Here is an 18,317-nt window from a genome sequence, read left to right as displayed (position 1 = left end):
TTGACGACGTCTTATTGGGCTTATTAATTATTAATCGACTATGAAAATAGCACACATTGCAACATTGGACATTTTTGCTCTTTTCTCACGAACTACTGCATATCAGTGTACAACATCTGGCACATGTATTCCACATGATTGTATGTGTGTTCTGGTGCACAATCAGCTGCAGATTCCAAATACGTTTCATTATGATATCCACAGTACAAGAGTAAGATCAGCGATGAAATGGACCTGAAGAGGCGGATCCAGTCTCTGGAGGAGTCCATGGAGCTCCACGAGAGGATGAAGAGACAGGCGCTGGCCGAGTTCGAGAGCTACCGTCAGAGGGTGGAGGACATGCAGCTTTGCACTGAGGCTCAGGTAGACAGAGGAATTGTGTGTGTGTGTGTGTGTGTGTGTGTGTCACAGCTGCAGGTAGTCAGTTCTAAGGTCTGTTTCTGTCTCCTGTTGTGAGGCTGGAGAGTCTCTCTTGCCTGTGAGCATCACCACTGTTATGCGTAGTAGTAGTAGTAGTCTATATCAGACAACTTTTCATTTATGGGATTGTTCCGTTACCTTCCACTTTCTTTGTGTTGGCATTTTGAACTTTGTGTTGGATTTCTGAGGACTATGGTTAACTGCTCCTCAGATCTCTGCAGGGTAAATCCAGACAGCTAGCTAGACTATCTGTCCAATCAGAGTTTAGTCATGAAGTGACTAAGTGTAAATCAGTTTCGTCACCAGTTCTGTTTGTTATATTTTGTACCTTTTGTTCCTTTATACCATGCCCACGGAAAATACTTGTTTCTGAATGGTATGTGTCTGTTAACCCTCTGAGGTCTAAGGGCATTTTCACACATCTTCTTAAATTCCCCTTTTTAGGGTATTTGCATCTAAATGATCCCCTTTCATATCAAAATGTTCAGAACAAACTCAGCTTTCTGTAGAGTGATGCCAAAATCTGACCAAGAGCAAGGTGTGAAGAGATAATTTGGCACTAAAGCTGAAATGTTGATGTTTGCTTTTTGAAATTCCTCAAATCTCTTTTGAAAACAACCCTTAAGTTATGATGTGTTGTACAAATTGTTTTGGTGCTTGAAATGAGTTTACCAAAGTCTTAAGGTTCACAAAGTAGTGTAAAAAATAGTGGATAAATGTCTGAAATGAAATTTTGTAATATCGCTTTTTAAGTAGGAGTTTTGTCAAACATCGTTTGGACGCACTAGTGTGTCTTTCGTCCTCAGAGTATTAAAGACCTTTCTAAATCACTCTGTATATTAACAGTGCTAACAATAGCAGCAATACTTTTGCATGATTCCACCTTACGAGATACTGAACTCCCACTGAACTCCCACCTAACCAGAAAGTAAAGTGTATACAAATCAACTTAATAGTATAATGATCGTATAATATAACACAGCCCTCCTTGTTTTCCTGTGGTAAGGGGCAGAGGAGTACCACGCTTCTGCCTTATTCGTGTATGCACTTACAGTATATAAGTCAGCCAGTGTGTATGACCTTTTCCTTGTGTGCGTGTGTGTATGGACATTGAGCATTGTTATAAATCAATACAGTAGTTGACAGGTTGAGTAAACAGATGGATGACATTATTATATTGATTTATATAAAGAGGGTAGAGGATGTGCAGCTCTGTGTTCAGGTACAAGGGAAGGGATGGAAACAAACCGATGGATGGATGGATGGATGGATGGATGGGTAGATGGATGTGTGGATGGATGGATGGATGGATGGATGGATGTTAGATGGATGTGTGGATGGATGGATGTGTGGATGGATGGATGGATGGATGGATGGGTAGATGGATGTGTGGATGGATGGATGGATGGATGGATGGTAGATGGATGTGTGGATGGATGGATGTGTGGATGGATGGGTAGATGGATGTGTGGATGGATGGGTGTATACATTTGAGTGACACACAAGGAAAGAACATGCAGCCACTAAGACTCATGCGAAGGTGTGTTTGTACTAGAGTTGTCATAAGAGTTGTTACTGATGAATGTCAGCTTGTATGTCTGTTACTTCATTTATCAATAGTTCAATTTTAGTATCCGAAAATTCTCCCGTTGTTTGATTCCAGAGATGGTTCGCACAAAATTCACCTTTCGAGTGAAGCTTTTGAGCTTGTGTTTTCAGTTACAAATTGCACCTAGTAGTTAGCGTGAGTCGCTGATTGTGTAATTATCTGCTGCCTTCGTAAATGAAATTCTTATTTTAGACCGTGCAGGCAAATTAAATGAAAGGCGTAAATCTGTGTATGTGCTGTGGCCCTGAGAGATGTTTTAATATTTGCTTTGCCTCCTTCATGAAAATGTTACATCAGTGCTATATGATGCATTTTGTTATACTTGGACCCTGTTTTATAAGTGAACTTCTTACTGTTCAGATGGTGGCTTTCTGTTTAGTGGGATTGCTGGTTTTTAATGCTAATTGTTGAACGGGCAGGTTTGCAGTCAGAGGGTCAAATTCCCATGAGCCAATACATCACCACCCGGCTTAGATCTCTTTAAAACATTTACCCACTGTGTAAGAATCACGATTATTTACCATGATTACTCATTGTCTTTTGGAACAATGTTGCAAGTATTAAACTTAAAAAACAGTGAAACAGTTAAACTGTGACATTTCCGCTAATACTTTTCCTGTTTTAACATTTTTTATTTCATACAGAAGACAAGACAAAATAAAATGTAATGTGCAAAATAATCGTTTTTCTCGATTAATTACTCTGGTTTTGTTATCATTAGGAGCCAAAATCATAATTGTGATAAAAATTTTGATTAATTGCACAGCCCTACTACAAACTAGAGATGGTCGGATACCATTTTTTACGATGGAGCATTAGGGCCACATCAAGGGGAAAAAAATTAAGGTGGAAGATTCCACCTTTATTTTGCATTTCGAGAATAATGTCGAAATGTCGAGAATAAATTCACTCCTTTATCACTTAATCACATTAGAGCGACTGTCCGCCATGCCAGCTGCCATGTAGGCAACGTCATAGATAGGATATGGGTTACATCCTTGGAGTGCCGCGCTCGCCTGAGCCCCACTCCTTCAGGATCAAACTATTTCATCAATTGTCTTATTGTGTCTTGTGATACAACATATCCTCTCTGTATTGCGCGTAGGCATTTTGTAGAAGACTATAGGTAAAGCTAGTAGTTTGGTTTAGGCTATTCTCAAAAGTCCAACTTGATTCTTGAAATATCAAGTTTTTTCTCGACATGTCGACTTTATTCTCGAAATGGTATTTTCAACTTTATTCTCGTCATGTTGACTTTATTCTCGACATTTCGACTTTATTCTCGAGATTTCGACTTTATTCTCAAAATGCAAAAAAAATAATAAATCTTCCTCATTTTTTTCCCCCCTTGATGTGGCCCTAATGCTCCGTCGTAATTTTTTGCTTCCCGATTCTGCTACCTGAACTTGCATATGGGCCGATACCGAGTACTGATTCAATAGTGTGTGATATATATTTTATTATGTTTTAACAGCTGTATACTACTTTCCCTGTATGGATGTGATATGATTTCTATCTTTGCTGTACGGCCTGGCTCAGGATTAACTTTTTGTGAAACATGAACAAACACAAACAATACCAATACCATAACGGAAAAAAGAACATAAATAAACTACTTTAAAGTAGTGGTATCGGATCTGTGCTTAAACTACTTTCCGATACCGATACCAGCATTTTAGGCAGTATCGGAGGCTTTTCTGATACTGGTATCGGTATCAGAAAAAATCTCTACTGCAAACCTGTATGTGTAATTCCTCCTGTTAGCTCAGTCATTCATTCCTGTCTTCTTTGGCAGCACACGCAGCGCGTGGTGTCCATGTCGAGGGAGGTGGAGGAGATGCGGCGGTCCTTTGAGGAGAAGCTGCGTACGTTCAGCCAGGCCCAGACCCAGTTTGAGCAGGAGAAGAGGGCCGCGCTGGAGGAGCTGAAGGCCCAGCACAGACAGGAGGTCCAGGAGCTCCTCCGCAGCCACCAGAGTCAGAACGCAAACTACAGTAAAGACCAGGAGAAACTGGGGCAGCTCCATAAAGCCGAGGTAACACACTACCGCGAAAGTAGAGCAGAAAATGAAAGCCAAAGCAACTAACTAAATCACAACAGAGAAGAACCAGACGAAAGGGAGACAGCGGTGATTACTACATTATTAACTGTCAGTGAATCAACCTGCTACATCAACTCAAACTCTTTCTGTTTTCATCATGTTTTATCTTTCAGAAAAACATAATAGGGGCGACATTATGTTTAACTGTGCTACTGACTACATGAAAAATCTCAGGACCAATAATATCAATAATATATTCGCAAGAAGTTTTTATGCAGTGTGTGTACAATTTCAACTTCATCTTACAGCTGTTTTGTCTTTATATTGTTCTTCTATTTTATATATTTTTGATTTTATTTTATATTTATATAGCTTTATATTTTTTCATTCATCTAAGAGCAACGCACCAAAATTCCAATGCCCCTGTATGGCCCTGTACAGTACCTGTAAAAATAAATAAATATCTATTCTATTCTGCAAGGTCCCTGCCATTATCTCAATGGGAGAAAACACTGTACACATGTTGAAGTATTTTAATCTCTCTACGCCGAATCAATTTATCAATTCATGGTGTCAAATCATAACAGGAGTTATCTCAGGACCCTTAACAGATTTCTTTCATTTATTATTTACAAAGACCCAACAACTTCCCTCAAGAGCAAGCATTTTGTGCGACAGTGGTGAGGAAAAACTTTACTTTTAACAGGTAGAAACCTCAGACAGACCCTGGCTCATGGTGGGCGGCCGTCTGCCGCTGCCAGTTGGGACACAGAGACACTGATACAGATATACAGAAATATGATTCATAATAATTATAGCAGTTGGTTTGATGAACAGTGGCATTTATAGTAACAATAAAGATAATAGAACTATGACTAGAAATAGTAGCTGTAGCAGTGCAGGGCGTAGCAGGGCGTGGAGCAGGACCACTAAGTCTTTTTTTGTTGTTGCTCCAAAACCACCAAACGTGAGCTGTCCTTCTCATGCTGTGCTGATGTGTTACAGGTGGAGTCCCTGACGGAGCGGGTGGAGGAGCTCAAACAGGACAAGAAGAGACTGGTGGAGGAATACGAGGCCAAACTCAGCAAGGTACAGCACTGTAGCCACTGTAGAGGACATTTGCTGCTTGCACACGCTGCGAACAGCCTGGCTGATGCTTTCTGGGTGGAGTTAGGGCTGGGCGATGTGGAGAAAATCAGATATCACCGTACTCTTGACCAAATACCTCAATGTCGATAATGCGACGACATGGTAGGGTTGACAATTGGTGCTTTCACAAAATATTTTCACAATTAGATTTTAGATAAGTAATCATTAAAATTGTGGATATGATTACTAAGTGGTTAAAGACAAATAATAGAACAGCTAGAACAGTCTGGTCAGTTCAGAAAATGACACCACTTTACTGTAATGCAGCCTTGAAAACCAGGAAAAGACAACACTTACTATATAACAATATTACCATATCAGAAAAATAAGGCGATGTCTAATCTCATATCACAATATATAGAGAATGGCTATTAATTTGAGGCCACGAACCTCAAGCTTCACATGTTGCTCCTGTTTTCTGAATTTGAATACCTTCCTAAACCCTGAAAATCACTGAAATTTAGCTTTTGTTGAATATAAAGTAATGATAATATATTTGAATTACTGTTTAAAACAGTCCTGTTCATATCCTTTTGTACAGTAAAACACATTGGCCAAAGCTCTAAGGGGTACGTTAATGCTGTCATGTTAATGTGTTATCTGGAATAGCTTGAACTGTTACAATGAAGAAACACTTAAGGTGTGAAATAAGCTCTGCTAAATTAAGTAATGGTTTAAAAAGAACAGAAATTACTTTTATTGGCATTTTTATGTTGACCTTGCTGAAAGTGAAGGCTGTGATCTGCAGATTCATGTACAGCGAAAGCAGAATGGCACAATTGAAGTGCATTTAGAAGCTATTCATTTCAGTAAAAAAACCTCCTCATTGACATTGAACACTGTCAGCCAAGACATTTTGGCTTCAACTTTCACTTGCGTTGATTATTTTCACATGAGATTGCATTTTGATGAGGAAGCTTTTCAAGCCGGCCAAAATGTTTTTTAATTGCATCCCAATTTGATGAAAAAAAAAATAGTTAGTACAATAAAGAACAGTGTTAATGCTCAAAGCTTCCATTAATCTGTTTAGATTAAGGTTGTTTTTTCACACCAGCCTGTCCGTTCCCAGACTCAGGCCTTTTACGAGCGCGAGCTGGAGGCCATGAAGAGAACTCAGCAGCTGACTGCCGACAATCTGTTGGCATGGAAACGCACCGAGTCCGAGCTGCGGCGGGAGTTTCAGACTCAGGAGGCAGCGCTCCAGAAAACCCTGGGAAAACTAAGGGCCGAGTTAGTCAGGGTAACGGAAGAAGCTCGGGAAAACCGGGAGAAGTCCCACAAGCTTCAGGCGTCACTCACCACCGCTGAGAGCAATGTCAAGGTGAGTCTGAACTAGGGTTGGGTACCATTCACATTTTTTCCGGTACCGATACCGGTACCTGAAATTCAGTTCCGGTACCCAACGGTACCTTTTCTTGGGACTTTCCATCTGTAATAACAAAAAAATAATTTCAGTTGTAAAAATACCAAACCTATTTATCCTATTTAACATTTTGTTATTTATTTAGAATAATTTACATAATAAAACAACTCCCTCTCCCCTTTTCCATACCCATCTCTACAACCTATTAAATCAAATACTTATTCATTTCTCACACTGCACTGGAACTTTTTTTCTTGTATTTGTATTTTATTCTTTTTTAGCCTGTTTATGTTTTATTTATTTATTTATTTTATATTTTTGATACCGTTTGGTATATTTTTGGGACAAATTCATCAGCTGGCCAAGTGTGGTACCATTCCCCTGCACCCTACCATTCCGACAGTAATGAGTGCCTTTTTGTGTAGGGCAAAAATAGCAGCGCTGTGTTCATTGTTCTTCTTTCTGAGTTCTGTAAGGGCTTTGGAAGTAGACTCACATGATATTATCTCCACCATTAAAAATAAAGTTGACATGTGCTCGGGGGGGAATTGGTTAAGTAGGTCTGTTTTGTTGTTATGATATTCTGTGAAGTTTGTGTGAAATTATCACCCTTCTTTCGCAGCTATACTGTGAATACGATCAAGGTCAGCAGTGGTTGGTGTGCCTGGAGTTAATAATTTCTTTCGTTTTCAGATTCAATTAACTGTAACCCAGATAAAATAAGGACAACAGAGCAGAGAGCTTGAATCCAACTTCACTTGACAGCTCTCCTAGATACTCTCATTTGATACAAGGCAGAAAAACAGAAATCCAATTTGATCGTGTCTTTTTTAGTCTTTCTTGCAGTATATATCTAATATCTTGTATTGTTACTAAGGTAACATCACAATAATCTCAGCCTCAGTCTATCAATTTATCTCGTAATCCTTCAACTCCTGCTGTGAGATAATACTATATATTTTGATTTTACCTTAAGCTCACAGCAGATGTTTTATTCTTTGTTTTGATCTTGACAATACATATGTCACATTTTGCCTGTAGTTAGTAATCCTTTGGTTTCCATAAGGTAGCATTTTGCTCAAACAGAGTGACATTTTAAGTTTCTTTTCACTCTGGGAAATTAAAATGTTGCACCATATCAGAATGTTCCCAATTCTCAGGAGGCATAATTACTGTACTGGCTGCACTTCATGTGTAGAAATAGTAGCATCAAAATATCTACGTAATGGCGGTCGAAATAACTTGTAGTTGGTGTCGGGATGCTACAGCTTCGTGTTGAGTGTTTTCTGTCATCCTCCTTTAGCTTATGATTTAGTAGGCAAATCTCCAGAGAAACGCAAGCAAATGATGGCTTGGAGTAACTGAGACTGACATAATTAATAGCTTCTGTAGGAATATGCATGCCAAAAATTACAAATTATCACCCAAGTGAAATACTCCACTGAAGCTATATTGAATTGCTACTGTCACTGTCTTTGGACTAAATACTTCACTCTCAGGTAAAGCCTATCTGGACTGGTTGGTGGAAGCTTTTAGCAGGATGAAACAATAAATCATCTAAAGCACAGTTTTCAAGGCCTTTAATATTTAATTGGAAATGCAGGAGTCAGCCATGTCCAATAAGGGTGATTGACAGAAGTGAAGGTGTGTGTGTGTGTGTGTGTGTGTGTGTGTGTGTGTGTGTGTGTGCGTGCGTGCGTGCGTGCGTGTGTGCGTTTGTGTGAGCATGTGTGTGAACGTGTGTGCGTGTGTGTGTGTGTGTCTGCGTGTGTGAGTGATTTATTTTACTGTTTAATTATGATGATGAGGGGTGAATCGGAAGTAATGACTAGATGTCGGCAACAATGGGATTCCTCTTTTAGCCCAGATAAATCAACAGAGATGCAATTAATCTACCTTTTAGACTGTTTTTACACCTCCTCCAGCTCCTTCAGCGTCAGACACACACACACACACACACACACACACACACACACACACACACACACACACACGTCACATCTAATTTGTTTGTGGCTCATCAGTGACTATTATCACACTAAGGTTTCTTTGTCTTAGCCGTAGCAGCTGTAATTAAGTTTGAAGCAGGCCGTTTGATAGGATTGAAGGATGTGAAATTGCCCCTCATGAGTTCCTACAGAGTGCTAAATCACACAGCTACTGTACTGCATATTTGTGTGTGTGTGTGTGTGTGTGTGTGTGTGTGTGTGTGTGTGTGTGTGTGTGTGTGTGTGTGTGTGTGTGTGCGTGCGTCTGTCAAATCCCTCCCTGCCGTCTAGTTCTTATTAATGGAGCAGCAGTCAGCATTTACATTCTTGATCCTTAGTATTAGTAATATGCTACCAATATGCTTCTTTCTTTGCAAACTAGCCTTGCCAATCCAAGTGGTCTGAAAACTCACTGTTGGCTTCAGATTATAGAGCTACAATTTATGCAATTACAACAAAATTATAAACTTAAACATGTATCCTTTTTTTTTTGTTTACTCAAATTTAATTTACTGCTTCTTTTCGTAACATTAACCCTTTCTGTCACACGCCAAGAACGGCATAATGGATGCATTGTACCTTCTTTTTTGTATGAGTATGTAGTATGTAAGTATGACTAATCAAAATACCTGCATACCTTCAATGCCAATGTTTCCTTTTTTGCAGTTCAGTTCAGTTCAGTCACTGTCCTTTCACTATAATTGTACTTGTTAATTGACAGGGATGCACATCATCAGTTCACCTAAACAGAGGTCTGGTCACTTTGTTCCCTTCTATGTAATGTTTCTCATGGCTGCCCCGCTCTACTGTACTGTATGTGTTAACAGAGTTTTCTTTCTTCGCCTCTATTCTGTGTTGATTTGACTCCTCTGCAGGACTTAACCAAGCAGTTGGACGAGGTGACCCAGAACTCAGAAATTGTTGAGATCCGTCAGAAGGAAGCCGAGTGTGAACTGGAGGCAGCCAGAGACCGAGTTCAGCAGCAAGCAACTGAAATCCTGCTTAAAGCCAGTAAGACCCTTCTTTTTCTCATATGGATTTGTTTTCATAATGCTGGTGAATACTTGCACCCCGCGCTACCCACAAGACACTTCCTGGGCTTGTCGTGCAAACACATCTAACATATCCACTAACAGCTTCTCTCATCTTGTCTAAGGAATCATAGCCCGGAACACTTTAATGGCGTAATGCTGTATTTCCAAGCTAATGGTATTCCCAGTCCCTCTGAGGCAGAAGAAATCCTTCTCACATCAGTTACGCCCAGTTTAAGATGTGTGTTTGTGTGCACTCATGTTGGGTAAATTGCAGTGGTATGAGAAGTTTTCAGATCCTTTACTCAAGTAAAAGTATTAATACCACACTTTTAAAAATACTTGGTTACTAGTCTTGCATTGAAAATGTTACTTAACTAAAAGTATTTAAGTATCATCAGGAAAATGTGCTTAAAGTATCAAAAGTAAAACTACTCAATGTGGAAAGATCCTCACATTTTGGAAACTGGAAACGTTCAGTCAATCAACTGTGTTTGATTAGCTAATCATTTTAGCTGGACTTGTAGTCCTATATATTGTTGGGTATTTTAATTTATGATATAACATATTTTATAAACTACATGTGTTTTGTGTGCAAAGATCTTAATTTGTAAAGTATCTAGTAACTAAAGATGTCAGATTAGAGTTTTTTTTGGATTGCTTAAGCACTATTTTGAAAACAGAGACCGGTTTTTCAGAACACTACACACAATTAGCACAACCACACACCCAATTAGCAGAACACCTCAGACCCTTTGCAAAAGCAAAAACCTCTTGCAAAAACTATACACTAATTTATAAAAAAACATATTTTGTTACCATATGAAACACACGTTTCATATAACTTGTGTTTGAACCAGTTACACACTGCTGTTGCTAACCTAAAACACTTTTAGCAATTCTACTTCTCAGTGATTAGAGTACTGTAAATGAAGTACACAGAGAAAGTGCAATTACACAATAACCAATGCTGCAGACTGAGGAAAATATAATTTATTTCTCTCCATATACCCAAATCAGTCAACATGTCAACATGGAGAATCAACAACCAAACATGTCCCAGTTTTCATGCTACAGTACTACACTGTTAGCTCAGCAAACAACAGACAAACATTAAATACTGTATCCAGTACAGGCTACAATTACAGTAAAAACCAGCAATATCTGAAAAGAACTGAAAATACAGTACAGAAAATACTAGACTTACCTGCTGCATTTGTATAGTGCTTAAACCTGATTGGTGTGTCTACAATTAAGCAATCAAGTGTTTGTGCACCTGATGGCTGCGTTTCACAGATTGGCTCACAGGTGTGGTCATTTGAAAGCACTGAGCTTTGGAATTGCAAGGAAGTGACATCATGATATACTTCTGTCTAATGTATACAAGTGTGTTTAGTGTTTTACAAATCACTGTGTGTATCTTTTTGCAAAAAGTGTGAGGCTGACATTGTGCTTATAGTGGTGCACATCTGGGCCAATGTTTTGCTCTTTGAGCGTAAGGTTTTGATAATTGTGTAATACTTTTGATTTCAGTGTGTAAGCAATCGGCAAAAACTGTAATGTAGTGGAGTAAATATTAGTAAGGAGTAATATTTCCCTCTAAATGTAGTGGTGTAGAAGTAGAAAGTGGCATCAAAAGAAAAGACTTGAGTACAGTACAAGTACCTCAAATGTGTATTTAAGTACAGTACTTGAGTAAATGTACTTAGTTACATTCCACCACTGGTAAATTGTAGCATGTTAGAATCTGATTTACTATCTCACAATGTCTCTCTGTCCGTACTGTCTGAAATGTTATATATATATATATTTTTTAGTGCCCCCCCCCCCCCCCCCCCTGCAGGACCCCCTGTTGAAGATCTCAGTTTTTTCTGTTTGGAAGTGTTGGTGGTAACTTGTATTAAGGGAAAATTCCAGTTAATTACAACTTGGGTCTTATTTTTGTAGCGTTGGTCATAGTTTTTTAATTGGTCACTAAAGTAGATATCTGGAACCATGGCAACATCACTATATTAGTGTGTGATAGGGCAAGAGCAGTCATACTGTAACAGTGTGTGGGCTGGACCGCAGCAAGTACAGTAGGTGAAAGTTGAATCAGGAAGTTGCTCTGTCAACTGTGGAGGATGTTTACATCCAACATCAATCAGAGCTTCGTAGGCGGGATTAAGAATGTCGACATCATCTTCCTGCATAGTTACCTAGCTAACTACAGTCATGAAAAATAGTGACATGAAAAAATCTACAAAAATGGCAACGAGATTTACACAGCTATAGAGGTTGTTTTAAGTCAAAATACAGAAAAAAACTCTTAAACCCTAAACTTTGATTGCCCTGAAAAACGTAACATGACATTGACCTAGCAACCAACGGTAAATGACATCGTCAAGTTTAAAATGCTGACAACAGTTTATTAGCTTTGGTTGCAAGATCAACAAAAAACCTCCAAGAACGACAATATGCAGATGACATCACTTTACTCTTTGCATTCTGCACACTCATCTGCTGGCTCTGCCCTGCCATAGGTCAGATAAGCAGCCTGCAGGCTACCCAGATGACCCAGGAAGCAGCCATCAGGGACCTGGACAACGAGCGGAGCCGGCTGAAGGACAAAGTGCTGAGGATGGAAGAAGAAAGGGAGTCCCTGCAGAGCCAGAGCCAAGCCCTGGACGAAAGACAGAAACAACAGCTCCTGTCCCTGGAAAAGGTGTGTGTGTGTGTGTGTGTGTGTGTGTGTGTGTGTGTGTGTGTGTGTGTGTGTGTGTGTGTGGGTGTGTGGGTGCGTGGGTGCGTGTGTGTGATTTGTATTCACTTCAGACTGGAATAACACTGTTATGAATAACCAATGAGACATCAAGATGCTGTGACTGAAGTTTTTGGTCGACTTTGCCCAAGACCTGTTTTTTTCATTCTTCAAATACAGTTAAAATATTCTGTGCTCATATTTTGGAGAAAGGTCCTTGTATAATAAACCAAAGTCAATTCATACCACCAACACAACTCAAGCAAGTGATTAGCATGCATTTTAGTAGTTTAAGAGACCACAAAATGAATTAACATCCACGCATTTTTGAACAGCAGGATTTCAGAGTCAGATGAGAAGATTTGTTATTTCTCTTCTCGTCTTTCTCATGTGACCTTAACTCCTCAGTAAAATTCAGCCTTTTAGAGAGAAAAACCCAAAAGTAAAAGGCCATTTGTTGGAGCTATGAAGCAATTCTAATACTTACTTACCTCAAAACTGATTTATTTCTTCAATTCAATTTGGTATTTAATTTTTTTCTTATTTATTTGAGTTTTGCAACACTGACATTTCTGTTCCTTTACAGAGTAATCCTCTGGAGAGGCTGATGTTTTGCCCAAAGTCAGTCTTTATAGATGTAAGCCTTTTATGGCGAACACAAAATGTTAAGGCATGAGCATATAGCTGTATAGAAAGCATTCAAATAGTTTTTCTTTCTTCCTTTACCTTTCAGATACCCAGGAGCTTTTTTTAATCATTCTGTTTCAGAAAAGTTCCAATAAATCTTAAGTATGCAATCAATTGTATATGCATTATGAGCAAAAAGCAGCAAAAATGGGCATGCAATCATCAAACTGTTAAAGGGATCAAACCTGTCGATCACTGTATTTATAAACTTTGGAGAAAAAAAAAGAAAATGCTCCTCTTTTTAAAAACAAACAAGCTTAAAGGCCAAATGATTTAAGGAACAGTGTATTCAGCAGACCAACCACAGCTGACGGTAAATGTCAAGTGTTGCTGCTTCATGTGTGTTTTCCAATCCCTTTATCTCTGACATTTGTGCGGTGTTATCCTCTGGGAGCTGGGAGTGTTCGCCCACAGAGCAAGCCTGCTGTGAATTTGAATGTCTTCCTGAGGATAAGTGAAGATCTCGCACAACTTAAACATAGGCACCTTCCTGTTACGGCAGCAGCAACGTCCCTCAGTGCTCAACTCATTTCTGATACTACTTTAGTATTACTTGCAGTAATCTGGCTGTTGGTGAGATCAATGTTGCTGGGGTGTTTTCTAACCTTAAAATCGTTAAGTTTAAAAAAAAAAAAAAAAGTTCTGGTAACGTCAAAGTGGGTTTTCCACTGTGAAGTGTTTTCTAACTTCTTTGCATTAAGGAGTGATTTTTGGATCGATTGTGTTTGAAAATAAGCAACATTAGCAAGCTGGGAGAGAAAGAACATTTCAGATAATGTTAGTGCTCTGACTTAATTATAGAACGTTGTGGGAAAGTCATTACATTAACGAGAGATGTTTCTTTTCCCTTGTCTCTTATTAACATTTTCTTTTCCTCATGTACTGTATGTTTTTGGATCTTGCTTTTCCCCCTTGTCCTCTCTCTGCAGAAGGATAATTTAACCTCCCAAGTTGTTTTCATGCCCTGTTGTTCATATTATCCCCCCTTTGGTTTGTTTGCCATATGACAACACAGCAGTCTTGCTCAGTTTGACCAGCTTGATGGACGTTTTTTGGTAGATTTCCAAAATAGCCCTCTGGTTTCAAGTGATTAGTACACATCAATATGATCCCTGGTGGGAAATGAAAATAGTTTTTTTTCATGTTGTTGCCAATGTCTGATATATTCAATAATCTGCCAGATGCTCACTCGTTTTAAAATGACTGGTATAGGCCAAATAGAGTATACATTATACATGTTTTAGGACAGGCTGTAGGGGATGGCTTAAAGGGTTTTGGCAACAAGAGAAAACTGTGTTCTATTATATGGCAAGCAGCTTTACATGTTGGTCGATGAGTCTCAATGATCAAATTGAATTGTTAATGTGCCATCTCAGGACACAGCTGTAAAGATTTGCAGCATCTGTTTGCAGTTTCTGTTGGTAGGGTTATGTTGCTGACTGATTATAGGCTCAATAGCTCCATAATTAATAACCCCTTTACCAATAATCCCAAATAGATTCTGGAACAAAATGTTCTGTTTTCAGCTTGTTGGGTTTTGGTCCTTTATGAATAACAAATATGATTATGGTGAGAAACAGACTGAGAGAATGCAGGATTGATTCTCTGGCTGCCACTTTAGTGAACACTTGACAATGTGGCTGAAAAATACAGCACATCAGCCCATGGTGTGTGTGTGTGTGTCTGTCTGTCTGTCTGTCTGTCTGTTGGGGATGTGCAATTAATTGAAATTTTGATTACGATTATGATTTTGGCTTCTAACGATCACAAAAACCAATTACCGAGTGATCTAGAAATGCTTTTTTTTTTTGCACATTACGTTTTGCAAGTAAACTCTCATTTTGTCTCGTGTTCTGAATGAGAAAAAAAAGTTGAAACGGGAAAAGTATGAAGGGAAGCTTTGACAGTTCAAGGTGTTTTCACAGTTTTTTTAACTTCAACAATTGCAACAACTTTCCAAAAGTCAATGACTAATCGTGTTAAATAATCGTGATTTCAATATTGACCTAAATAATCGTGATCATGATTTTTTCCATAATCGAGCAGCCCTTGTGTGTGTGTGTGTGTGTGTGTGTGTGTATCGTCTGTGACAGCATTCACCTCTGAGTATATTTTTTAAATGTGCGTATGCATGCATATTCGTTTTCTGTTTTCGTCAGACCCTGCACGATGAGAAGTCGTCCCACGACAAAGAGATGGACAATGTGCGAGCTCGAGCCGAAGAGGAGGCCAGCCAGTTGAAGGAGAGCCAGGCTCGAGCTCTGGAGGAAGTCGCCAAGAAACACAGAGTGACCCTGGAGAACGCTCTCAACAACGCCGAGAAGGACAAGAACCGCATGCTGGCTGTGAGTACACCGACATTAACATATACTCATGGCCTCCATGGTTGGACCAATACAGCATGCAGGGCTTGTAACAACCAGACTTATAACTGCAATGCTTAGTAGTAGAAGGTGGTGTCTCCCTCTGTTACTATGGCGATGTACTAGTGTAAAGACTTGCCGCTGTAGTCTTCTCTCCTCAGACGGACCGACACCAAAGATCCGGTAACACTTTACTTGAAGGTATCTACATAAGAGTGACATGACACTGTCATGATACATGAACCCTAACCCTAACTCTAACCCTACCCCTAACTTGTCATGACAAAAACCGAATGACACTTAATGACAGAAGCGTTTATGACTTGTTTATAATGTTAAGGACACGTTCATGACAGTCTCATGTCACTCTTATGTAGATACCTTCAAGGAAAGTGTAAACAAAGATCCTCTATAACCAAAGATACCGCATTTCAAGCAGCACCAATGGTATGGAATGGTACAAACTTCCTGTCTGCTAAATGGACGTGGCCTCATTTGAAAGTGTAGTGAACGTTGTGCGGATGGATTAAAAGTTCTTTTGCATAATTTGTTAATATTTTCTTTTGCTAACATTAGATATTTTCACAGGGAAAAGACATCACGGAGATTAGTTTTGTTAGCGCGTTAGCTGACGTTATCTTAGCTGTGTTCACAAGAGTTTGGTCCCGAGACAGAAACAGGTCTCAAAATAACAAAAATGCCATTTTAGTTTCAGATTGTTCTGGAGATATGTGGCTTTTGAAGAATTTGTCCAATATTTACTTTGGTGATTATGGGGCGAAGGAGTCGGTCATTATCTGTTCACTTCACTTCATGACCTGGCGAAACCCACGTGACAAAGATACAGGAAAGAAAGCGATTGGCTAATCGTGAAGGCCACAATTAATCAAGTAACATTTGTTTTAACATTATTTATTCTTCTGTTTATTATTATATTTACTTTTTTTATGTTTTTATAAGATAAATGCTGGAATAATGTTAGATATCACTTGGAACGCTGGTGATATCATGCTGGAAATTCATATCTATGTTCCTCGCATAATGATATAGAGCAGTTTTGATGGTGTCTCATGTTATAATGTTCCATGACATATTGATCTTTAGTAGCCTAGAAATCTAGACGCACCTTAGCGGCAGCAAATGTAATTTGCAGCCAGGGTCAGTCTAGCAACTCTCCGTTGGCTTACGAGCTGGAAAAAAATAATTCTGGTCAGACCAATCACATCGTGTATAGAGTCGGTGGGCGGGCTTAACATAAGGGTGGCAGAGTTGCGACGGTTCCGCGTGAATTCCCTGCTACTTGAAAACAAAGAAGATGCTGCTGGCGAACAGCGGCCTTTCGAAATGGCTTTAGCCGCAACTCTGGAGGACTTGGAGTTAAGCACTGAAGTCATTCTTAAAAAAGGAAGATGTGTTCGGAGTTTTGCCGACCGGATACGGCAAAAGTTTAATCTATCAACTAGCGTTGCTCTGGTTGGCTATGAGTGCCAAGAGGGAAATTGAAAGACAACCGTTTATCCCGCCCCTCGGATTGAGCTCTGCCAATGGTGAGTTCCCAGACCCAACATCTTGATGTGGGTCTGGCTTGTCAGGCTAGAACTTTAGCTAAACTTTAAAAAATAATGATCGCAAATTGAATCGTAATTGCAAAATCTGGCCGGGAAATCGCAATTATATTTCTTCTTTAAATCGTTCAGCTCTAGCATCGTTCTAAACCGTCTTTGCCGACACATATCAAAAAAGATTTCACTAACGAGTTGGTGTAGGTTACGCTATGTACTACTGCTCATGTATGATAAGTAAATATAGCACCGTGGAGACCTGGCATTGTATGGTCGATGTTGTAGAGTATAGTATCAGCGTAAAATCTCCGTTCAGTTGTTTGTCGACTCTTTGAGCTAACTGGCTAACTGCTAGCTCTATCCACCTACACCATTCACGTTACAGGCTGACGTTTGCCTTTCATGGATAACTATATCTGTGTTGTTTATCTCTAATGTGATGGACTGTCATTCATTATTTAATGCAAACAAAAGAACCCATGGAAGAAAATAATAATACGTCTGACAGAGGGTGCATCAGATGGTGAGCTCGCCGGGCACAATCAACAAAAATCCACAAGATTAATTTTCAGATCGCTGCGTCTTTGTGTAATCAGCGTTTATTGCTCAAAGCTGGAGGAAAACAAACAGCTGTATGTTTTTAATTGATCCAGCATCATTAAGCTCAGGGCTCATCTCAAGCCATAAAGATGGTGTCCTTGGGATGCTTGTTTCCCCCAGTGATTTAGAAGTATTACTTTCTTTATGGACAACAGAGGTAGAAAGTAACAAAGTACATTTAGTACAATAGGTAATATCATACATTCTCTATAACTAAAGATACGGCATTACACACTGCACCAATGGTATGAAACGGTACACATTTCCTGTCTCCTATTTGCATTATTTATTGATATTTTCTTTTGCTGACATTCAATATTTACACAGCTAAAAGCCATATTTAGCATTATGAACATTTTTTGTCAGGGTGGTTCGCGAACGTTAGTTGACCTTAGCTTATCTGTGTTCCCAGATCTCGCGAGAGTTTGTTGCTAAGACAGAAACAGGTCTCGAACAAAGCTTGTTTTCTCCTGATATGTGCGTCTGAAAAATGCCCTTTTAGTGTCCGAATGTTCTGGAGATATGTGGCTTGTGAAAAATGGGTCCAATATTTGTCCCACGTGACACAGATACAGGAAATAACTGTGAGTTGGGGCGTCTTGGTTCTAAACCGTCTCTGGTAATATTGTTCAACTTTATACTTTTACTCAACCGCACTACATTTATCTGATTGTTGCAGTCTCTTGTTACTTTACAGCTTTTAAAAAATGGCATCAAATAATGTGCAATGTAATCAGCTTATAAAACATGATGTTTTGGTATAG

General features: G+C 39.2%; 1 protein-coding gene across 4 annotated transcripts in view; it reads left to right on the top strand.

Annotated features, from left to right (window-relative positions):
* Positions 1-204: 204 nt before the first annotated feature.
* The window catches only part of fam184ab (family with sequence similarity 184 member Ab), a 96,330-nt gene continuing 78,217 nt past the window's right edge, over positions 205-18,317 (top strand). For 2 of the 4 annotated variants that reach the window (XM_078274635.1, XM_078274636.1), the window contains exons 1-7: positions 205-363; positions 3,825-4,064; positions 5,076-5,159; positions 6,289-6,540; positions 9,446-9,581; positions 12,124-12,305; positions 15,188-15,373. In XM_078274635.1, the coding sequence (XP_078130761.1) occupies positions 229-363; positions 3,825-4,064; positions 5,076-5,159; positions 6,289-6,540; positions 9,446-9,581; positions 12,124-12,305; positions 15,188-15,373 (1,215 nt within the window). In that variant the 5' untranslated portion in view covers positions 205-228. The remainder of the gene's footprint in view (positions 364-3,824; positions 4,065-5,075; positions 5,160-6,288; positions 6,541-9,445; positions 9,582-12,123; positions 12,306-15,187; positions 15,374-18,317) is intronic. The other 2 variants (XM_078274638.1, XM_078274637.1) reach the window with 1 other exon arrangement.

This window comes from Sander vitreus, chromosome 18 (genome assembly GCF_031162955.1).
Source record: "Sander vitreus isolate 19-12246 chromosome 18, sanVit1, whole genome shotgun sequence".
Classification (NCBI taxonomy): Eukaryota; Metazoa; Chordata; class Actinopteri; order Perciformes; family Percidae; genus Sander; species Sander vitreus.
This window is presented reverse-complemented; position numbering and strand designations above follow the sequence as displayed.